Consider the following 26,363-nt stretch of genomic DNA (forward strand, 5'->3'; position numbering starts at 1 on the left):
TAACGTCTAACAGCTATTCTTTTCGAACGTAATCGTTGTCTCAGGGTCGAACAAATATCATATTCACGCATAAATCAAAATTATACGGAATCGTTTTAAGATAGTAAATATGAGAATATATAAGATAAACAACGTTTGACTTTTCCGTACGTAGTGTATGTACATACTATGAAATATATACACACACTATCATATTCTGCACAATAGAAAATCCGTTGTTTCCTATTTCATATTCCGTTTCAATATTTATAACTTTGTAATAAAGCATTTCTAGCCAAACGTTATAAAACATTTTTTTTCTTATTTCCACGTATAGGTTAAGTACTCCCGCAATTCGTCTGTTAAATCCTAAGACACCTTGTAATATTTGTATTACTTTCTAACATATTCTTGTGTTAAATTAATACAAAAATTTGAGTAAACGTTTAAAATTTGGAATACGTGAAATGTGTTAAATTTAACACAAACTTCCCAACTACGTATATTATAAACTTTGACAATAAATATGTCATATTGGAAATAATATGGAATATAATCGAAGACACAATAAATTTCTACAGTGGGGCATTTGAAACTGTTGGCAGATGATATTAAATGAAGCGCATGAATAAACTGCACACGTAGTGAAATAAATGTTTTCGTTGTCAGCAAAACGGCATTATGCAAAACGACGGTTCAATAAATTTTAGGAAACAACAGGAATGATAAATAGATGTTATATCCATGTCAAGCGAATCATTATATGAGGAGCGGTGTATTTAAACGGCATTAACACGATCCGAGAACAGAATGAAAAATTAAGAGACGATCGTATAAATCGCTTATTAACCATAAGAGCAATATGAATAATAAATAACTGTTATTAATTGATTCGATGATTAAATAATGAGATTAATTTCACTTAAAAAGAAATCATAATGATTATGATAAGTGCTATTTTCTTTTATTTATCGTATATCTCTCCAGCATAAAATAGTAAATGCAATATATTCGTTTAGATGATAAATTAAAATAAAAGATCATAAAATAAAATAAATTTAATCATTTCGTCACTTTTTCCTATTATACAATATATTATGAACTAAATTTATCGTGTTATATTTAAAGTAAGGAGAGATTAATATTAGTACGCGAAAGCTCCATAAACTGTGAATGTTAGTTAAAAATAAATGACATTGTTAAAACGGGCATATTCATCTCTACAAAGAACAAGGTCAAACTGTAAAAAAGTGTCGGGGTAAAAGAATCGTCGCCCGTGCTTATAAATTATCGTGGGCTCTCCGCGTGGGGACAGGTGCATAAAATGCACACAAAGGAGAGCAAATATTTAACGGAACTGCATGGAGAGGCGGGATGGCTCAATAAGTTTGAAAGACAAAAGGGTGATAAATTGTTATTGTACCCGTAGAATAAAGTCACCGTTGTACGAACAGGTGCGAACGAGGACGGTCGATTCTCCTTGGCATTATTGTGCGAGACGCATAAGAGCTGAAACGCATATTTCACTTTGACGTCACCGACACGGTCGCATCGGCAGATCCGAATGCAATTGCATCACGCAACGTAGTCGGCTGAATAAAGTCCGAGAGGCGGAATGATAAATCGTCGTCCTCGCGTTGAGTGAATCTGGTGTTTCAGCTGTGCGCGCGCGAACGCTGGGTGCTTTTTCTACGGCGATTTTCAAGATGAGCGATACGAATAAAATAAGTACGTCGATGTTGGATGGTGGAGAATTTTCGCACCATCTGACGTGCTTCACATGCGACAATTATGGAAAATACTCTGTCGCGCGTATACCGAAGAATTCGACGAATTGCGAGCAATTAAACGGTTAACTAGTTGATACAAAAAATTACTATGTATTTTAATTTAATATAAGTTGAATCTGCTAAAAGAAAAAAAATAATATAATTATGTAAAGTGCATAATTTTTTTTAGATAAAAGCTATTTTGTTCGAAAGAAAATCTATATAATAATTTAAATAAAAATTATAAATTATATTTTAAATGTTTTCTCAATGACAATTTTCTTTTAATTCAATAATAGTATATCTATCTTATTGCAATTTTGTAAGATATGTGACTATCAGAAATTACACTTTATTATGTTCTATTGAATTTGTCAAATACTTTACAAAAAAATGTATAAAATATTTGACTAAACTGCAATAAAACAGTTTTACTCTATATAAAAATATAAAACTATTATTTAAAACATTTAAAAAAATAATATGAAACTTTTATTTAAGCTATTACATAGAACTTTTCAAACAAAATAATTTTTATGACATAAAAATGATACATAGTGTCATATTATTTAATTAAAAAACTAATTGATTAGATACATACACTTAACTATATTTAATTGTGTATAACTATTTTACACATACATACACACACACACACACACACACAAACACAAATACATATATAAATAGAAAAATTTGACTATGAATATATTATGTATAAAGCCATTTAGCTATAGAAAACTTTAAAGATAACGCCCAAACCATTAATTGTAAGTTATTTTAGCGAACCTATTAAACTTTTTTTTGTATGTACATATAAGACATTTGTAAATAGTTTACCTTCCTGATTGTTTCCAAGATTAATCAACTCGCCGTCTTCCCTCCTCCAGGTGATGTTTGGCGTCGGTGACCCTGTTGCTTCACAACGCAGCGAAACGTTACTGCCTTCTCTCACCACCATATCTGTACTCGTAGGATAATCCAAAATATCCGGCGGAACTGTCGGATGAATATTTTGATCAGAACTGTTACATACATTTGTTCGGGCGGTTCACGTATTGCGCTGTTTTATAAAAATAATACAAGAATGGGAAATACCTCGGAATCATAAAAAAAAATATATAAAAAATGATGCGTGAAAGCGCAATTTTCAGAGAGAAAAAGAGAGAAAGAGAATCGACGACGAGAAATTCTAGAACGCCAACTTCCATTTCGCGAAATACCACGAAGCAATTTTCGATACGCTATCGTTTGGCAGTTTAAAGGCACTACAATGTATATGTATATAGAATATAGTATATCCAGCCTCAAAAGCGATGCCATGGGCCAAACCCAAAAGCGAACTTGATTTCACCAGTCGTCCGTGTCCTTCTATAGTTGAGCTCAACCTTTGAAACAAACGTAAATTTTACCAAAAAAATAAAGATTCTCTCTCTCTCTCTCTCTCTTTCATTGTAACATACAGCCTCCGAATTTCTACCATGATAATTCGACACATGGGACACAATGGACGAACCTACAACCTCCAAATAACCAATCTGACTCTTCATTGGGTCAGTGTTTATCTGACACATGTAGTTCCCCCGATCGCTCTCACGGACATCACGTATATGTAGCAGCCACGTTTTGTGCTCGCTGTGCGTGACGCCGATTCTGTGATTCTTCGTTATCACGTGATTGGCTATCGTCAGGATGGTTTGCGTGTCCACCCGCAGCCATGCCACCTGAAACAGAAAGCCGGTACGCTGCTCAATCGTTTGGAACCCATCCATCACTTCAGCCTTTTGTTTTCCCGACCGGTGACCGGTGTCATGTGACACCGCGAAAACGCGTGTAATCCGTTATGCTTCGGGGCAATTAGAACTTTCTGACGCTGAAAATCTTTCATATCGTAAAAATGGAGTCACATTTTATTATCATTGCACAAATTCGACTTTTCTTCCACCTCTTCTGTAAACGCGGAGTACATCGAATCAAGATCCGCAATTAAAATGATATTACATGTCTCATTTTCAATAATACTATTGTATTCATTCATGCTTGTCATGCCTATTGCCTAAATCACAATGTTTAACGCATATAATCTTTGAAAAATTGGCGCTTTTTCGCCATCTTGTTCCTTTTTATTGGCTGCTTTCAGCAGACTCAACAATTGAGTGAGTACTCGCTGCTATTGATGTATTCTTCTAGATCTAAAATTCTGATTGGATGATCTAAAAGAATACACCAATAACAGCAAGCGCTGATTCAACTGTTGAGTTCGCTGAACGCGCTCATTGGTCCTCTATCTTCATACTTTGTTGTGCCGATACATTGAGACGTTTAGACGCGTAGCTCTCAAAAATTAAGTAAAATATAGCGTTTTTTTTTTCATACATAGCAAGATGCCAGAACATAAAAAGAAGGAGCGGTCAGGATCTCGATCGAGAAGATTCTTATTCTAAACATAGAAATGATGAGAAATTTCGTCGACTGTAAAAACAGATAGACAACCTAACAAAAGTTGTAGAGACGTTAATGAACGTTCAAAAATAATAGGTTTCATCAAATTCAGCTACAAAATAAAAAAAATCTTTGGATTCCATAGTAATTGGTAACTAAAATTACAAACGTATAAGCAATCTTGCTCAAAATCTCATTTTTCCATAAGAAAGTTGAAAGGTATTACCCACATGATTTTTACCAGTCTACACGACTGTCTGGGGTATCGTTGTGGTTGAGTTCAACAAGAACATTAATATCACAAATTGCACAATAAGTGCTACCCTTTAATTCCTTTCCTTATACTTGTTGAGGAAAATAAAGAGAATAAGCCGATTAGAAGGTACTCAGACATCAGGAAACAATTTTAAATAATTTTTTAATAAATTAAATATATTTTTCGTATTAAAGCTTAAATATATACAAGTAAATCACTGTTCTAAATTTATTGCCTTTTTTACATCAGAAATTATATAACAGACTATTCAAACTCTGTTTCTGCAGGTTTGGATATCTGGGTTAGATATAGATTATATAGATTTTTAATTAAGTTAGTTTTATTTTGTTCTGACTTGTATAAATTTTAATTATATGTACATAGACGTGATATTAGAAATACTATGCAAAGGTAAGATAAAAATGTAAAAATACAAATTGTATATTGTAAGCCGACAGTTATTCCAAAAAGACAAGGATTAAAACAAATAAAAAGTAATTAATAAATGTAACTGCTAAATACTAAAAAATTAAAAAGAAAGAAATTTATGAAAACTTGATTAGTCTCAGATACATTAGAAGACAAGCAAAATTGTACATTGACCCAATAAAGCATGTAGGTCAAGTAATGTGGTAACGTGGAAATTGACTACCCTATCCACAAACCGTAGTTGGACATTGTTGCTATTCAAATGTTTCTGCATAGCCCGTTATTGTGAGGCGTACTACAATCAGTAAATGCGGCTTTGTTGGCATTGAATTGCGGACCTAGCAGGCTTAGAAGCTATCTATTGATGGATGACGTAATGACTTTAATGACAAAGCATCATTGGATCCTCAAATCCGACGAGTTTCCATCGGATGAGTCCTACCATCGAGCACTTTGTCGATCTACAATTACACGTGCATTTTGTATGAAGCTAGAATTGTCATATGTATACAAAGACGACTCAATGCGTTGTCTATTCCTTTATCTAGATGACAATGTCTGATTCTATTTCAAAGATGACATGTCGTACGCAGAGCAAATCATCTACAGACATTTTAAGATTTAAAAGATGTCTTATGAAATTGTTAGAAAAACCGTATGATATCTACAATTTTTTATGTTTGACTTTATAGTCATTCGTTGTTTTAATATTTTGCCAACGAGATGTGTAAAACTTAATTATAAACTAAGAAGAAAAAGAAGAATAAGCATACTATCAAATTCAATCTCGAAATGATATGGAATATGCAGTCCAATGTATCCTCATAACATTTTCCACAATAAAATATATATTATATTAAATTGCTTACAAAATGAAATCACTTATCAAACACTTTGTTATAATATCTACTAACCACCTGCAAGGAGTCTAAACTAATATAAGACGGATGAATTTTTAAAAGCTTTTACCATAAAAGGTTGGATCTTCTAATAACCATTGAAGACATAACTCAATGACCTCAGTTGTTCATAAAATTTTGTATCGACAAAATTCTATAAAAATAATGTTAATGAAAGCGTAGTTTTTCTATTATCCGTGCACTTGTTAAAAAAAAGACATAAAGTCAAACAAATTGAATTTTACAAATTAATATTATGAAAAATTGGAACTGACCGATATTTATTACAAATATCAATTTTCAATCTACAAATTTAATAGGTTTTTAAAAATATTTTTATTCGTGCGCTTAGTTAGATATGCCTGCTGCAAAATATCAAAATAGTAACCCATCAGCGAAGTATTAATTACATCGTGATCGAAATAATAAAAAATATTAGAGTATCAGATGTCTGTTTGTGTGTGTGTTAACTGACAGTAAACATTTTTATAGGCTATATTATATCTAAATTGACTATGCTATGTGCATTCTAATCAATAAATGTTGCAGTCAATAGCGTACACAATTTATATGCTTTAAAAGATAACTTAACAAAACTCTTTTTAAAATTTTTCAACATCTTTAGAACGTCTTTTGATAGAATACTAAAGACATATTTTCAAAGACATCTTAAAAAAGACGACTTCGGAGTTTTTTGTACATCATTTATTTATTTGCATAATTTCATAAATGTCGTTTATTTATTTACATACTTTAATAAATGATGACGACTCAAGAAATATTATGTAAAATTTATCGGTAAAACTGTATTAAAAAGTTAGAAAAATCCTATTGATATAACCCAGTTGATATAACAATGAGGTTGGGATAAAATGCCCAAGTATTGTATAAGTATATCGTACAATCTTTGAACTTACCGTTGGCATCTTGCCACCGATCAGAATTTATGTCAGCTGCTCGAGAAGGGTATAAAGAGGGACAAAACAACGTTCGATAGAATGTTTGATAGAAGAGCAATAAATTTCTTACATAAGAACGCAAAAGGGGCAATCGCGGAAGAATAATAGCTCCTCACTCGTTGAGATTAAATTAAAAAAATGTACGCATATGTATAATTTATTTTAAATACATATCGTTATGTGTGTTTAAAGATAAGATTTAGTTTACGTTCGAGTGATGATGGTTCTCCCATTACGTGCTCACCGTCAATAAAATAACTACTTCCATCCTATTCTGATTTACGAACTGTCGTTAACACCCAGTCAAGATAATTGCACTGAAACCTCAAGAATTCGTCCGACAAAGTCACTCCTTCCCACGTTAAGAAGCCCCCGAGAAACTATCCCGACAGACCAGGAGCAAATTCTTGCGTCTACTTACAAAATCCTCTCTTTAATCTTTCTTCGAAACCTTCCTTTACTTTGTTCCGCTGCTACCCGATATTTTTCTATTTCGCCATTACGCTTTCCTCCTTTTGTTCGCCGCCAATTGGATTATTGCGACTTTACTCGATTTTCTCCTCCCTCCTCGCCGGCATAGTTTAGTTTTTTCTAATTCTCTTTGAAAGGAATTATTCCGCGGTCCGATCCATATTTATTAATTCTTATATCGTAAGGTAATATTGTTCGCAATGAATTCTTCAAATTGACAATCCTTAATATTTGTAAAATTATTATTATTATTTCAATTTGATTTTATTGCAAATTTGAAAGTAATCGTCGCGCAGTCATATGTCTGAAACAAATGTATCTAAAATAAATTACATATAGAATTATTATTATTTCAATATTTATAACTTTGATTGCAGTTGGCGCTTCTTCTCTCACTTCATTAAATAATTTTTGTTTCTATAATCCACTGATATATCCTATAAACCGTAATACAAATTACATACAATTTTGTGAATTTTAGAGTATATTACCTACTGATAATATGCAAAATGAAAGCTCACTTTCTGTTCTGTTTCATTTTTCATTTTTTTTTACTTTGGACTTTTGAGAAAAATTAATACGAAGATAAATAATTATTTCTAAATGCATAAATTTGTTTTATATTCGACAGGAATATCAGTTTCGATAACCTACGCTGAAAAACTTTTATTATCAAAATCAGAAATAGTGTGGTAGACAAAGATATCAAGTTTACGTTAAGTTACTAAAGAACGAACAGTAGCTTCCGCTAATGACTGAATCATGTCCTCGAAAGTTTCACTTCTTGTCGCTAGAAAGTAATCGTGCAGGCTATGCTTTAATCAAATTTATAAGAAAGAGATTAATGAAAACTATCAATTTGCTAATGTTTCAGGAATAGATCGGAAAATTGTTAACCGTTGCACATCGGGACCGATGCACTTTTCATGCATCTCCTCACATGGGTCGAATCGGTCGAAACGGTTGACGCATTTGTGCGCGTCTTTGTAACGATCTGCGAGACGTTAAAAGCTGTATTTGCGGTCACACGGTAACAATAGCAGCACGTTCGACGTATTTAATCAAGTAACTGTGCTCGTACACTTACGCTTTAACGGATCGTCTCGCAATCGTCACGCGTGCGATTAACGCGTGTTACCAAGTGAACAAAGGAACACACTTTCTCTCGCAGATATTTCTCTCGTTGCCGTTTAACTCTGCTTTTAGTTTATTTCAATTATAATTTTCTCAATAGACACTAAAATTACAAAAATAGCGATAAAAGAGGATATCGTAAAAGAAAGAAAGTGACTTATTTATCACAACTCGTAACTTAAAAATTGTCATATTTTTAGTTAATTGCAAAATAAAATAGAAGTATAAAGAAAATAGGAAAAACATACTTTTATTTTTCTACAATCATCAAAATTGCATTTCTAAATTAATATTACAAAATGTTTTAAAATTTCATTAGCTACGTTTAGCAGAAAAAGTAGCTTAATTTGCACTGACTGTTGTAAGATTCATCAAATAACATTTAGATACAGCAAAGAACTAAAGACAAGAATCATATTAAAGAATTTTACAACAGTTGCAAAGCTTTTTTTTGCTGACGCAGTTAATAATTCAAAATATTGAAACTTATTTTTGAAAACTTTGTTATTTTAATTGGATCATTATTGTAGCAAATGAACAATATACACTGGGAGGAAAATGTACTAAATTTTAATAAATATTTGTTCGAATAGCGTGAGTTGAATATTTACTAAATGTAAACATATATTTATTTGGTACAAGAACCATTAATTTGATTTACCTATAATTATATTTTATTTAGCAAATATTTATTTTCTGTAAATAAGTGTTATATTAGTACTCAAAATATTACTATTCAAACAATTATTTATTAAAATTATAGTATATTTTTCTCTCTGTATACATATGTATGTAGCTAAGATGAGCCCCAACATAAACTTCTCACTCCGTTTTTCTGTAACCAATTAATTTATTTAAACAATGTCGAAACATACAAATTAATTTTTGTTTTAAGATGAATATAGATATAATTGTGATAAATTCAATCATGCTGCTTCAACTCTTCAATTAAGGTAGTCAACTTGCTTGCTGGGGTTCTTTAATTCTTTTTACAATTGTATTTTGTTTTCTTTTTTTTAAGTTCATTGAGTGTTTTTAGAGAAATTGCATTTAAAACATTTAAGTATTAAAATTTGGAAGGTCGCAGTTTACAACAAAATTTACTTTAGAAAATGTTCGAAATGTCCTCCATTAGTCTCTATACAATTTTGAAGTTACTGTTCGAAAATATTGCAGACTTTTTGGAACATTTCCGGCGTTCTACTGCACTATCTTTTTACGTAGATCTCGTATGGAATTCAACGTTGTGGAATAAATTTTACTTTTCAAATGTCTCCAAAGAAAGAAATTTAATGGAATAAAATTAAATAACCTTGCAGGCCACTCAATCGGATACATTTCGAATTTTTATTTTTTATATCAAATAGCGAATTGACGGTTGAAAGCACTAATACGCATTTGATACATATTAAAGCTGTTGAACACAAATGGACTATTAATATAATGCTTGTAAATAAAGATGTATATTTCATATTTAAAAAATGTATTTTCGATTTTTGATATTTATAATAGCGAATTGGCGGTTGAATGCATTTAATGTGCATTGAAGCGCGATTATATTATGTTAAAACTGTTGAACACACAAATGGACTATTAATTTAATGCAAATAAATACAAATAAAGATATATATCTTGTATAAATATACATATTGAACCGTGAAATTCCTCGATACATTTTATTGTGCTATTTGATAAAACGTGTATTGGGCATTTTATCGCATTCAAGAAATATTTGCATTTTACTTTTACACTTATTGTCAATAGCGATAATATTCTAAAGTTAAAAGTAAAATTGATGTGTTTCGATATATTTTGCACAAATCAGGTTACTAAAAAAAAAATGTAGTGGAAAGTTTTCGTTGGCTGACTCTGTATTTGTAATGTGAAAGATATGAACGCGTCGACATTTTTCGACATTTCAAATTCTTGATCCTGAATTTCGAATATATTTTGCTCTCACACACTCTCCCTGTCTCTCTCTCTCTCTCTCTCTCTCTCTCTCTCTCTCTCTCCTCCCTCCCCCCACCGCGGCAAAACTCGTTTGTCGTGCTCAGCTGACCGATATCTGACGCGCTTTTCGAAAATCGCTGATGCGTGTTCACTGTGCGAACATAAAATCTGCATTGAAATCCACCGGTCGAGAACGGCAATATGTCTCACGTCCGGACATAGTCAGCCATGAAATACTCATGCAGAGTGCGTCAACGGAGCGTCTGAAATTCATTGTCCACGGCGTTGACCATGGCGGTTTAACGTCCGTTGCCTGTATGCGATCATAGAAGCGCGCAAAATAGAAACCACGTGCCAAATATGCGTCTTTCCCCTTCAGATTTGACGAGTGCATCGACCGAGCGCATTCCCGATTCCTTAAACGTGTTTCGTGTATGAAGTCATATTTTATCACGGTAGGATTATTCAATAACACGGAAGGGTTTCCCTGTTTTTCGATCGATATTTGTCTTCTTTCACGTGAAGGAACGTTTTATATGATTTTCGGCTGATCTGTTCTGACAGATTTATACGGTATCTCTACAAAACGAAATATTCAGCCAAGTGTAAAAACAAATCTTCGCACGATAGAAAGAAGAGACGAAAAAAGAACAATTAATTAAAAAAAGATTCGTGCTATATACGTATACATACACGAAACGAACGATTTTACTGAAAGTAAAGTATCTAAAAATTTAGTTAAATAGGTACAGACCTAAAAATAATTTTGTGTGTTGGAATTAAAATTATTATGTAGGAATCTCAACCATGACAAGCAATGCTACAAGTTTTAACATTCTAGTAATCAATTTGAGCGTCCTATATAATGTTATATAGCAGAGTACAAATATATTTTAGAGATCTTTATTTACAAATAAAAAATAGTGATGTTCAACGAAGGCATTTTTTTATTGTGAAGATGCAAAGATTTAAAATTGTAAATGAAAGATAAACGAAAATTGATGAATATGGATGCCATTAGGAAAAGTTATTAAATATATCAATAAAAATAGCATTACATTAATAACTCTTGTAACAAAAACTAAAACAAATTACTATGCTTATACAATGAATATATATTTTTGTTTATATCAATTATATTATTTATCTCTAAAACATAATTATTTTAATGGTTCAAAAAATTATTTTCAGACCTGCATCCCCAGCTAAATTTTTAAATACTTCAACGAAACAATCCTTTCGGTGTATGCTAACAAGCGCGTAAGTACGTGTACGTCGCTGCGGTGTATATAATTCTGGTTTAGCATATAAAACATGATTTACATGGAACGAACGCGCCCGCTACGTCCCGATTTATGACATCGCCATAAAGCGAACAGCGTTCCATTATCTTCCGCTTCCGCTTTCGTCCCGCCACCACTTTCACGCCTCCCTAACGCGCAAACTGCAAGTACTGTCAATCACTCACCCTCGCAAATCACATCCTCTCTCATGCTAGGGAGACGTTAACAAGGTGACTGCGCCTTAAATATTTTAGCACGTCCTTTTTTTCCACTCCTCTCTTCCACCCAGCCGTTCTTTCGGCTCCCATTTCCGTGCTGTGTCGATGGCGACAGAATGCAAATTTGTCCGTGTCCATCGTCCGGCGTCGGTACTACTACTAATCGATTGATTGCCGCCTCTCGCCAGTCTCGCCTCGAGGCATTGATGCATTCGTGCGATTAATTTCATCGGGGACGACGCGCGTCGCCATTTACATGTCATCGATGTAAGGGCGTCTCGCTTTTTCAGAAATAAGACGTTACAAATAGGTCCGCAATGGTCGCATGTAAGAATGCCCAAGGGATAAAAAAAGAATATAAATACCTGAGATATATAATTACTTTATTTATTTTACTAATTATTTTATTAATAAGAAGTTGACATGTCATTTGCTCTTAATACATATTCTATTCTTGGCGGAATAGTCGCTTAATATGCTTGAATAGTTACCAGTGTTATACTATTCTTTTAGTAGAACGTTCTTCAATTTCTTATACATTTCTTATAAATTTCTTATATAAATGATATTGGAGGAAGAAATTTTCTTGTCACTCTATTTTCCAAAATTGTTCTCTGCTTTCCAATCTTCAATATCTCTCTCTTTCCTAATCAATCACAGAATTTAAATATCATTTGTAGATTTGAAGAACAGATTGAGAAACAGATTTCCTCCTCCAATATCTTTTAAGCAATTAGACTATATTCTGCTAGAATGATATAGTATTGCACTGTAGCGGTTATTACATTATTCAAGTATCATATAACTCTATTCCAACAAGGATAGAACCTACATTAACCCTATAGAATGCTATCGATATTGATAGTGTTGCTATTGATACGTAAATTTTACGTACGAGAAAATAGGCTACTCTCAACCCTTAGTACACGCGATGATTTTCCGATCCTTTATTACACACGATGCTAAGTCGTTCGTGTCGCGGGTTAATTTTCACTTTTACAAGCATACAAAAATTATTACTTGATTCTTGCGCGTACTTTAACATTTTTAAAAAGTATTTCAAAATTGTGTATTTAAAAACAGAAAAGGATAGTGTGAAAAGGAAAGATACAAAAGTTTTTTTTATATATTTCTTTTAATGATAAAATATTTATAATTTAGAGTTACTGAAGAATTACTAAATGCTTATTGGACCATAAACTAATATAAAAAATGAAATAAAATATATCTAATAAAAAATGGAGATCAACATTAGCCAATGTAAAAACGCAGAAAGAAAACAGTACAGAAAAACGCGGTTGTCGGTATGTTCCAGGATAAAAGCAATGCGTGCTATTCTTGAAAATTTAAAGCTTTAATATAAAACGGATGAAATTTTTAAAAGCTTGTCCTTGCTTATTCTAACTTTTAGCATGACAGATTTGACTTCCTAATGACTGAAAGCTTTAATAGTTTAGGCTGATAGTTTAGTGATCAATGAAATATTGCTCACTTGAATATAGAATTTACATATTATAACCTTCTAGGATTAAAGACAAATGGTAAGGCAACTTTTTATTAATAAAACAAGTAGATAATATATTTCTCAGGTTCACATTATTTCGTCTATCCCCTATATCACGTGCGACATACGAGATTTTTTTTCAACAAACGTGTGAACGTCACTGACGTTGGTAGCCTCGCGAGTGAAATGGGCTAAGCTATCTTCCTCCTGCCGCGTACTTTTAAACTGGATTACGTCTACTTCAGCACGGAGTGGTTCGTAGGGGATCGTTCGAGCTGGCTTTTATTATGTTGTGCCTGTACCTTACGTCGGTTATGACGGCTACGTGGAATGCAGGCGTCATTCGCAAGTATCGTAGAAACATATTAAAGAAAATGGTAGTCGCCTCTTTTTTACCAGTGCGCGTTCGTGAATACTCGCACTACGACAACGATCGCGCTGCAAATTGGCACGAGCATGAAAGAAAAACTGTTAAAAGTGTCACATTATACATTTGACAGTTGAAGCACAAGAATTGAAGCAGTGATCCTAGAGAATTGAATCAGTCAGGAGATACTACGTCACTACGCTCCAACTGTTAAATCTATAGTGTCAAATTTAATCTAACATGAGTTAGATTAAATCGCTACTGCTCCTATTAATTATATATATAGTTATTTTTTACCAAAATGATAGTTAAATTTGACACTATACAATATCAAATTGACACTGTATAGTGTCATTGTTTTAGTATAAAATAACGATAAAATTGAGTAGGAGCAGTGGCGACTCTCGTTAAGTTAAATTTGACACTATAGATTTAACAGTGAAGTTCAATTGCCAAAAAAAATTCCCAAAGTTATCTATGATTTTTAGGTTATTGTTAAAGTTGTCTGACCCCTTAACATTCTCATGCGCACATTACTTAGTCGCGATGTTTAATCTGTCTTAAATATTCATTTTCGTGATCTCCTTAGAGAAAATGTCACTAACCATTTCAAGTATACTATCGCTCGTTTATATATCTTCTCCCATAATTTCTTGCGCTTGGAGACAACAAAGTGCTTAACGATGCTAATGAGATTTATTTCCTTACGTTAAGCCGTTTATTCTTCACCTATCCTCTGTCTTAAATTACGACGCTTCATTGCATGTCATACGTCGCACTATATAATTAGCGTTCCAGGATACGTATTGTATTTCTGACACATTTCACACATACTCCGTCCACTCTCGGAAAATAACACGTCAGCTCGGCGACACTCGATTTTTCATTTTCGAGTTACTTTTTTGCGGAAATGATACTTGCCTGTAGCATACAGGAGACGCTCGGTCTCGCACGGTCGCGTTAGTGGAGGTAAGGATGAATTGCCACGACGTAAAAGCGCATCGCTGTACAGCGGCTGATGGAGCAAGAAAAAAAATTGTAGCGAGATGAAAGCCGAAGAACTTCGCGTGAGAACGGCAAAAGTATTGACGCGGAAAAAAGAATTCCGCACTTCGTATTAACGATTAATAGTGGGTGGGAGACGGGCATTTCTTTCGTCGCCTGAAAATCTTTTCGCGATTCATCCCTTTCCCTCCTCCCTTTTTCTCTTCTCGCTCTTTCTTTCTCTGCTTCGCGACGCGAAGCAACGCAGGTATTGTAACTTCGCACGTAACTAGATTCTCGAAACTCCAAGAGCATTAAAATGGACGAAGTGAAGTGTGAGGAAACGAATTAAAGCGCCGGCTCCTGAAGGCGCACGGATAGTACTCCTCAGCGACTCGATACTTAACAAACAGCTCGTATTTTATTTACAGTGATCACGGCGCAAAGATTTAACACTGTTCGGACGACAGAAATGAGACAAATTCAGAAGCATCGTTGTATCCCGATGATTTTGTCCTTTCCGTCGTATCTGTCCGACATCTGGCGCTTTGTAAATGTCTCCAGTAAATTTTTATTTTCGATATACAATAAGTGATCCCAGAGCTGCAGCGTAAAACTTACGCGCAGCGAGGAGATCACTTCCATAAAATAAATTGCAAGAGTGGATGTAGTAGGGGAAGGGAGATAATCGTAAAATTTGATTGCTTTCTAAAACGCGCCCCGCATAAGCTTTACAGGCCAGACAATTAAAGCGTACCTCATATACCTTCGAACACATTAAATAGATATTGAAACTATAAACTGGTGGAAGAGGTAGTGCGAGCACACCAATTTAATTGCTGTTACCGATTGCAACACGCATTCCCATTGTTTCTGCGAGCACATTTTACTGTAATCCAACGTGTAAAAGCGAAATTTTTATCTGATACGAGTCGAATATCACGTTTTTACAACGCAAAATTAATTCTGTTAACATATCACGCTGGTACATTTTCGGGCAACAGAGAAGCTGACAATAGAAGATTAAACAAAAATGCGTCACGAACGCGGTTGATTTAGAAATAAAATATTTATGGAGATGAATTTTCATTATTTCCACAGAATTTCACATGCGTCTGGCGCGCCACCAGAAAAATAATAACGTAACATTTCACTTCGAACCGATAGACATCTTGATGCCTGCATAGTCGTTCGAGGAAACATTACGGTCGATATTTTGGTACAGAATCAAGACCTTAGTCCAAAGACGTCCATGATACCTTTATGTGCTATAATACGTCAACTTCAGTATACGATAGATAAAATATCATTTCAACAATGTTACTGAAATAATATTTAACAACATATAATGGTTTACAATATGTACATTGTTAAATCTGTAGTATCACTATACAGTATCAAATATAATTATTATTTTAGTAAAATAATGATATAATTGAGCAGTAGCGACTTATACATATATTAAATGAAATTTGACACTATAGATTTAATAGTGTAATTCTTAATGTTATAACGTTATCATGAATAAACTTTGAAGCACATCTAGAGATTCAATAATATTGATATGAAAGTAAAATATTGTTGCAAATGATGTTACGCTAATATTTCCATATACTCATAAATATTGAATTGACATCACAGAAACGTTCAATTACAACATTAATTCAATATTTATTCAATACCATATAAACTTCCAAGAATATATATATGTATAGGGGAGAGTTGCCGAATGCGTACTGGTCGCCTAAATCATACCTCATTAATATTTTATATTATTAATTAATATAGGCAATATTCAATAACAATAATATAAAATATATGAGAAATTAGTAATATAGACAAAAAAAATATAATAGCCTACGCCTTGTTTTATGGACGTTAGCGGCGTTTTAAAAAATCAAGTATTATATATCTGATATTAATTTTTAATTAACTTATGTAGTTGATGACAACACGATCATCCTATTTTATTATAAATTTTTATATTTTTATAAAAGAAGATTTATTGTAGAATATTTTACATTCACTCTATATACATATTTGCAACCATTGTAAAGATTAAATCGATATTTTTACAAAATCCATCAAATTTCCTAAATCGTACCGTCAAAAGATAAGACTGATAACTGATAATAATAAAACAAATAATTGATATCAATATAAATGTCAAGTGTAAAAATATATTTAAACAAATTTTATTATGGTGTCAATTGTTTTTTCATTATTGTTATTTAATAATTATAAAATATTTGATTTTCTTCAATAAATTATTAAAATTAATATTAATTAATCATTAGGTATTAGTTAATGATTTCTTTTATTAATCTTATACTTTTAATTGTTTTTATTCATAAATTCAATATTTTCGAAGGAAATACAATAAAAAATACCTATAGGTACGATTTAGGCGATCGGTTGCCTAAATTGTACCTTTTGCAGCATGTTACAAAAAGACTTATAACAAATTAATGTGTTATTGATGGAAAGTTAAACATGTAATAATAAGCGTCCAAAACCTCAAGCTACAATTTCTAATGTTCATTTGCATATAAAACAATGCCAAATGGAAAATATAACAAAAAATAGGTTAAGTGGTACGGCAACTTTCCCCTATATATATATCAGGTATATATACCTGAATTAATTTTTACACAAAACAAAATACATTTTATTTACTTTCATTTTAGAGTCTTTGATCACCTTTGAGAAATCATTTCATTAGAATACAAGTAAAAAATTTTACAATGCTGCGTCTTCTATTCTACTGTAGGTTTTCTATTTATGAGAAATATTACTCCCTCATGTCTATCTGGTGGCAGTGCTTCATCGTACTATTCTCGAATGAAAGATTTTAATATCAATTTATTCAATATGTTTCATACTGTATGAGTTTATTAAAGCAATGTTTATAAAATATATGAAATAATATGAAATATTGAAACATTGTTTTAAATATTCAAAAATATCATACTATTAGAGAGAGAGAGAGAAAGAGAGAGAGAGAGAAGTAATATTTTAAAAACATTTATAAAATATTATGTAAAAACATTGATAAAATTTATGTAAAATTAATATTTCAAATGTTGATCTAACTTTCTTATTTACTAAGTACTCTCATATTTTCGCAGTAAAACTTTTATATGGAATTTAATGAGAATACACAGCAAAAAAACATTTTGTACTTGTGTTAAAACCAGTCTTTGTGGAAATTTTTGTGTAAAAAATTTCTAACATATTCAAATGTTAATGTAACATAATTGTTGTAACATGATTATGTTATTTTGTGTTAAATTAATGTTTAACGTTTTTTCAAATTGCGTTATTTGTTAAAATAACGCAATTTAAATGTAAGTGAATAAATAACATAAAAATAAAATAATTTAAACATAAATTCTAAGCTAAATAAACTAGATAAACACGTGACGTTAATTTACATACATTTTATAAATGTTAATTTTACTGAAAAAAATATGCTTCCACAATTTGTTTCCAAATTGTTGTCAAAGGGTTACATCTTTTGTTAATTTTTACATAACGTTTGTTACATTCTAATATATTCATCTTGTGCAATTAAATTAACATAAAAATTTAAGTGGATTGTTTGAAACGCGTAAAATAAGTATGTTAAATTTAAAGCCAATTTTTCAACTATGTAACGTTGTTCCCCGTAAACGAAAACTAATAAGCAAAAAACAAGTGTATACTTTCGATTAAAATTTTTATATCGATTATATCGAGGCAAAAGCAAAACGCCAGATATGGAATGGTTAATCTGAAAGAGTGGATGTAGATTTTGTGGGGAGCGTATTCCGATAATAATTTATGGTAAGTAATTCCCGCGCAGTCTTGGAATCGCGTTCGCGCGGATTCATTTTGAATCGGGAGAAAAACGAAAACGTTCTCCGTATTACTTTTTTCCTTCCTTCTTTTGCTCTTTCAACGCAAAATGGTTCGCTAAATGCAATTTACGGCGGCTCTCGCAGTTCGCTTGTCGCGTTTCGTTAACTTAAGAGCGGAAATTGTTCGACGATAAACGCATAAAGTAGATGGAAGGTGCGAGAATTGATCAAACTATAACGCCATAAAGCCTAATAATTCCGACTAGAGCATAATAGACGATAGGTAATCGACGGGATAACGGTTCAAGGAAAATCCAATCTTGAACGAGAGGTCGGTGGAGTTCAATTTATTGCGGTTGACTGCACTCGCTCGATGCATTTATGTAAATGCTGTGTCGATTATGCGTCACTAGACACGATATAACAGAGGAAGTTTCAAAATGTACTTAGGCTCAAAATCTCCCCAGTTGCATTGTTATATATCTTAGAGTTTCTTGAACTACTTAATTTATTCTATCCTCGATATCACAGTTGTTTACTTCCAAGACCGCACCGAGATAAATTTTCTTTAGAGCTCCTCCAATTCTCGTTCAAAAGCTTACATAAATTGATTTATACTCTCTAAGTTATAAGTCAGAGCAAAAAGAAAAGCATGATGGTCGATTGTCTTATAAAATACTAGCGCAAAATAATTAACTACATTTGATATAATGTTCATATCGATCTTAATATCTGTTTGATAAAACTTTAATTTTTCTAACGGATCTTTAATAACACATGATTATAAACGAAAAAAATATATCAACGAAACGATATAAAAATATGAATGTTCAAATGGACGTCGCGCCACTTATTAAATGCCGACCATGTATTTAAAAAACACAATTAAAAGTGTAATAGGCAATCCAGGAGCAATAATCATGATTACGCGGGAAACGCAGCGTATCATATTTTATCTCGTAGCCACGCCATTTAATTGGAACGTTGTTAAATAACAACCTCTAAAATAAAAAAGAACTTGCTCACTAAATATATATCAACAATAATGCACTATTGAAACTGTTTAGTCTGCGTTGATTAACAGTGTAAACGTACCAGCTGTGTTGGTTCACACGTTCGTGGCATATCGATGAAATTGGTATGAGCTGTTGTGCTACCGGAGTGTTTATAATCTCTCTTTTTTTATTGAATTTTCTACAAACGAAACGTGCATCTGCACGAGATGTCGCAGTAATAATAAATTCAGATATTTTATAATGCTACAATTTTATGATCTGCCAGCGATTGATATTGATACCTCGTTGACGATACGTATCATACTTTATACGCATTGCGAAATGCATTGACAATACACATAGTCCAACGTAATATAAAAAAAATCAAGAATATAGATGCCTGCAATTTTTGAAATGGATGTAAATCCCCTTTTGGTATCTATTCATATTTGGACGTCAATATGAAAACGGAACTGACCAATCATATAATGGCAGAGTCTTGTCTAGAAAAACAAATAAAAGAAAAAAAATTGGAACAGATCTGTACTACATGTAACTCTAAATATTGGCAATTTCTTTCACCGTGTAAGCATCGTTGTTTTCGTTAAACAAAACTGAAAAAAGGATGTGGAAAAAACGAGTGACGCGAGTCAATCCACGTAAAATAGTAGGCTTCTCTAAAATGCTGTTATTCGCTAACGTTTAACTTTCCGGAGCTAACGTGGATCTATTGGACCTATTCAATTATATCCCTCTGAAACTAATGGTGAATCTATCGGACTCCCTTATGCAATGTTTGTTTGAATAACAAAGATAACAAAAAGTGATTCAGTTTTCTCTGTGAAGTAATGTTGAAATAAAACATACATTATTTTATTTGAAAATTTACGTTGTTTATTTTTGTATCTATTTTACATAAAAATGTCAATTTAATTTTCTTTATTTTACACACATCTGTAAATTTGGATTATTTTTATTAAGGATACTTATATTTTTATTTTAAAATAAAAAGATTATAAAAAAATTACAGATTTTTCTATATTGTATTTGAAAACAATATAAAGTTTGGCAGCAATTTAGTACCTGGCTCAAAAATTATTTCAATAGGAAATAGATGTTTTAAAAAAATAATTAAAATAAAATAAGGAAATTTTTATTTAAATTTAAATATTAAATATAAATATTGATCTTAATGAATTTTTTCATAATATATATATAATATTAATTATTTACTTTGTGTGTGTGTGTGTGTGTGTGTGTATGTGTGTGCAGCGATTATGATACATCCTCAACATATATTTGTATTTAAAATATTTATTCCTCTTTATTCAATTTTTTATAATTTTTTATACAATTATATTTGGTTTCTCAAAATTAATTAGTGCTTTTTAATTAACATAAATTAAATTGGGTCTTACAGACTTAGCTATCAATAACTGTGTTATAGATTTCGACGTTAGATCCAAAGGGTTAATATCAATAAATCCTCATTGTCTATTCGGCGATCGATAAAACCCCTTTTGCTAGTAATTCTAATCGTACGTGACAGGTACGGGATATACGAAGACTTCACGGCAAGCGAGTACTTTAAGCGCGTCCTCGATATTTAGTACAGACGCACACGGGCGTACCCACACGGAGACACGGGTGGCAACGCGTGTAATAGGTAAAGCACGAGTACTGACCCTTCCTCAGTTCGAATCTGTTCCGCGAGCTCGGCTCTCGGGCTCTGTGCCAACATCCTAATTATTCCTGCCCCGTTAAACCCGTTTAGTATATCGATTTGGTAATCCCCGCCGTTCCTCGATCCAACCTGTACCTATAGATATGTATTAGATACTCACGGATTCTGTATGATCAGTACATCGTGTATCTAGCGGTCTCCTCTTCTATCAATTTTGAAAGATGCCTCTTTGAAATGATAGGAGATTAGGATATCGAACGCAAGCTTTACTCTTTTACAAGTTTAAGTCGCGTATAATATCCATGATAATAATAATAATAACAATAATAATAAAGACCGTGCTAACTACAACAGATTGGATGTAATGTTTATCGACTAGAAAGAGAAGAGAAAAAGGAAGCTGATGGTCTCATAATCGAGTTGTGTCATATAATATCAGCAGAGTGGAAGTGAAGAAGATCACTAACAATAAATTGCAATTTAATTTGTGATATTACTACTGTAGTTCTGTCGGTATAGCGTTTCAAGAGCAAAAAATCAATTTGGCGCGCACAGTTTGACAGGATTTGATACGTAGTACATAAATTCACACCGAATTATTTAAGCACTAAAAATCCAACTTCGCGATCATGATGGGCTTTATTTTCTATTGTTGTGTAATAAATAATCGTCGATTTTATGTAACTTTTCCCTTGGGTATTCGCGTTCCCCCACTTTTCCCTATAAATGATTGTATGATGAGGGAAATATAATTATCAACTATCAGACGTAATTGCAATATTAAACGAATCATAACAAATTACACAGCAAAACAATGTTCTAACTACCTGACCAGGTAGACATATAAGGTTTATCGATGTAATCTATACATGAATCGCGTTGCACATGAAGGTATTTTCGCGTTCGCCATGTCGTAAATACCATTATTACAGCATACCCAACTGGGAATTTATACATCCGGCATCGTTTCGCTAATCGGAAGACACGTGGGCTGCAGACAAGCAGACGGATACATCAACTACCGACGATATGTAGCATGCGCGCTGCTGGATCATTAACTGTTTATTCGCGTATGAAGCCATGAACGAATTCAATTGGATGCGTCAGTAACAGCAAATGGCCTCTGTGATTGTGCGATGTTAACGGCAATGAAACTTAATCATTTGACTTGTCATAACGCTCATATTAGACATGGATTTGAGAAATAAGTTTCAGTTTCTGTACACAGATTAAATGGAAATCCAATGTTAAACTAATGATGCCTTTCAAGGCGATGGTCTGATAAAGCCTGGGAATAAAATGCAAGGTACGATCCCACAGTAATTATTTACTTCTTGAGACCCGTTGTCATCGGACTAAATGCCTGTAAGACGCCACTTTACATTCTCCGCCTCTGACATTTACAGTGGCGGAAATTTCGTTGCCGTGCTTAACATTTCATTCAATAAAGACTGAATTAAATCAAAAGGGAAGACTTATTTTACATCGAAACCTTTCCACATGTAATTGTTCTGCGAAAATCACGAAATTTTCTAAATGTAAAATGGAGAAACTAATAAATTTACAACATTTAATAAATCACAGTTCAAAAATTTATTATATACTTATATAGCTTTAGCTAAAGTATGAAGCACTTGGCATAAGTACAAAGCCTTGGCCATAAGTATAAAGAATCTTCAATTTATTTCCTCAAAAAGGAACTGGTATAATAAAAGTCAAAGGAGGATTTTAACAAAATATTAAAATTATTATAAAGGTACATATTATTTTTTAATATAATTTTTTACATTTAGTTTTCGTTAAATAGAGAACATTTATGTCAATTTTTGGTGATGCATTATATATTTATAACCGAGGTTATACAATTATACTTAAATAAGCGTATAATAAATAAATAATCAAAAATATATCTTCTACGTGAACTATCAAATTAAAAAACAAATTCAACTAGGCAAGTGAGAGTAAAACGCAATTGGTATTGCACAGAAATTAAATAAAACTTTACTGGTTTATTAAGACCTCTTCATTCACACACACATACATGCACACACATATTGTACACTTCGACTCTCTATGGAGTCATCCTCAGTAATCAATTAAAAGTCTCTCGTGCGCATCCTCAGCCCGTAAATTTGAGTCACAAATACGTTGCCAATTCCGATCGTGATTAAATCTCAATCAGATTAAAAAATAATTATACAAAAATTAGAAATACATTTAATAAATGCTGCAATTACAAATATTTCGAGTCTCTGTTATAATAAGGAAAAGTGCTAAAAGTTACGTGTTAAATGAATATCTAAATAAATAAATAAAAATGAACAATATAATTTAAAAATAATTTTATTATATAATTATTGTTGTGATTTTATGATTTAAAAATTTTGAGACATATTCCTACTGAATATTCGAATTGATATAGGATTACTTCGGCAATTCTCTTTCCAATTTCAACATACGGGACAGGAGATCTATATGAGTTACATTGAGCTATCTGACCCCATTAATCAGAACACAATATTTTCAGAAGAGTGATCAGTTACCAAACGAATCTCTTTATAAAGAACGAAATGGAAACGGTAAATATTTTCGCGTTGAAAGATCGACATAGCATTGATTTCCGGCCAATAAATAAGATGAACAAATTTTTTTTAACTATCTCTGCACACATAACCATATTTTACTTAAAAAATACGATTATTTTTTCACAAGAGCATGTTTGTTAAAATCAGACAATGGAAGAGTTACTATGCCGTTACTTTTACCGTTACCGTTTTATAATAATTTAATAATGACGTACAATTTTTTGTGACTGTAATGAGAACTAACTAAACGTAGAGGTTATGTGTGCTAAAAGATTAGAAAAGTCACTTTGAAAAGTAACTTGTCACCATTAAGTGTTATTTAATGAAAAAAATAATAAGTAGTTTGTAATGCATTTATTTTTTTCGTTACAAGTGACGAATAAAAGTAAAGAGTTACAAATAAAAAGTTACTTTTTCAGTAATGAGTGACTCTTCCAACTCATTATAAGTAACGTTTAACTTTTCCAACTTTGGCATTACCATTACTGTCATAAAAAATTCGCAATGTCATTATTAAATTGTTATTATAACAAAATAATGATAAAAGGTAACGGAGTTACAAGTAGCACGTACTTCCATTCCCGGTTAAAATATATACGCTCAGAGAGTACATATGCATTCGTAAATCTTTGTTATCAAACAGATGTTAAATACATTGTAACAGCACGCTGCATTTAATTTATATCTATAATAATAATGACACGTTTCGTATCGGTATCCAGCGCTCGATAATGCAATAGGTATTTCTCGACAGTCAATTACGTATAGATAATCTACCCGTGAAACGAAAACGCGAAATAAAAATTTTTCCTATTTCCACGTAGGAGTACGGCGACAGTGCTTCCGGTCCGAATTCAGCCACACTGGAGCACATATATTTCCTCGAAGGACAGAGAGATAGATCGGTTGACTATCAGATAATTAAATTCTCCCGCCCTAGCGAAGTGCTCCGAATATTTTGCGAGTATCTCAAGTAAGAAGAAATTTAGAGCGGCAATCATTTTTAAGAATGGTTAATTACTAAAAATGTTAATGCGACCGATGCGACTTGTTTCGCAACGTCGGTAATTTGTGGCGAGATACTATTAAAGATCGTCTATCCTGAACAAATTTTTCATTGATCATTAAAAAGACCTAGTGAATAATTTAAGAATATTATAAATTATTTATATAAATTTTTGTGAATCTCTCTCCCTCTCTCTCTCTCTCTCTCTCTCTCTCTCTTTCTCAATTAAATAACTATATCAATTTAGACTCTTACATGCCCTTTATTATATTTATTGTTTATTGAAATCAAGAGTCCTTTGTTCTTATCAATAAATAATTATTATATTTATGATTTTTTATTATAAAGATATTTCATAAATAAGTATACGAGTTATAACCCGTCAAACATAGACTAACAATAATATATTATATATTGATAATTTATAATTTCCTACTCAATAACATAAATGTAATATAATACATAATAGTTACATTGTTGAATAGAAAATTATATAACATTGATATATAATATTACTATTATTAGTTTGTATCAGTGGATAATGCTATAATATGTATTGCTGTAAAATTGGAATTTTTTTACATTTATCGTCTTTATGGATAATTAAACACGAATAACAGCTATAAAAATACAATTTAAAATAAAATTAAATATTAGTATAAGTAAGTTGTAAATATATGTACATGTCTTAAAAACATTAAAATAATAATAAATCATAAAATTAATACTATATTATAAGCTAATTATTTATATTTTAACAGCCACGCAAACTTCCATAAAATTGTTAGTCTTTAAAATACCTTAGCAGTCACGTCAAGCGTTATCGACATTTTATAATATATAATAGCAAACTCTGCATTAAAGTGTATAATCTGTATATCGCATGAAGTGGTACCGAATATTGTCGCTACGCGGTGGCGCCGAAGCGCTACGAAAAAAAAAAACGCAAAAAACGCATGGTAACACGAAAAAGGGGCGCCACGCGGATCTTACTGCCGTATTTCACAAAAACGGGCCAGCAGGGTGTCAAAATGCGCGATACATTGCGCTAGTCTGTTAAATAATAACCGACTATGCTATCGCCTGGAGCAAATATTGCACGTGTACTACCGCAGAAAAATATACCGCGTAATATAAGAAAACGTATGTGCACATTGTGGTGCGGTATCGTTCGTGTCTACTGGTGTGATAATGGATTCAAAGTTATCGCGGAAGGAGCCTAAAGGTCCCGCGGGACTTGGACAACCTGTGCTCGTCTGAAAATCAGTATTTTGCTATGATAATTTTTCCCCATTAATTTTCACCCTATTTATACGTTCCCCTTATTTTATGAAACCTAATTAATGAAACGACCGTTTATACTAATTGCAAATTCTAAATGCAAATTTTCTGTATAAATCCAATGATGGTTTATCTTACGCTTTAATAACCATTTAAGCGGTATCTGCCAACATAATTCACCTTGCATCGCGGCATCCGATCGGTCTAAGGAACGGATGATTCAATCTCTAGGTCCTTTCATTTCCTTCTTAATATATAGCGACATTTCCCTTCGTGGATGCTTAAGTGCTCCCATAGGAAGGAAACGATTTTCATCACGGCCGACTTCA

The 26,363-nt window shown here is 32.3% G+C and overlaps 1 protein-coding gene across 1 annotated transcript in view; it reads right to left on the reverse strand.

The window, feature by feature from the left end:
- The window catches only part of LOC108725176 (neurotrimin), a 211,308-nt gene that overhangs the window by 27,115 nt on the left and 157,830 nt on the right, over window positions 1-26,363 (reverse strand). Inside the window, exons 3-4 of the mRNA XM_018452025.1 lie at window positions 3,265-3,472; window positions 2,589-2,747 (exon numbers count right to left, since the gene is read on the reverse strand). Of these exons, the coding sequence (XP_018307527.1) occupies window positions 2,589-2,747; window positions 3,265-3,472 (367 nt within the window). The remainder of the gene's footprint in view (window positions 1-2,588; window positions 2,748-3,264; window positions 3,473-26,363) is intronic.

This window comes from Mycetomoellerius zeteki, unplaced genomic scaffold, assembly GCF_001594055.1.
Source record: "Mycetomoellerius zeteki isolate Tzet28-1 unplaced genomic scaffold, Tzet1.0 scaffold327, whole genome shotgun sequence".
Lineage (NCBI taxonomy): Eukaryota > Metazoa > Arthropoda > Insecta > Hymenoptera > Formicidae > Mycetomoellerius > Mycetomoellerius zeteki.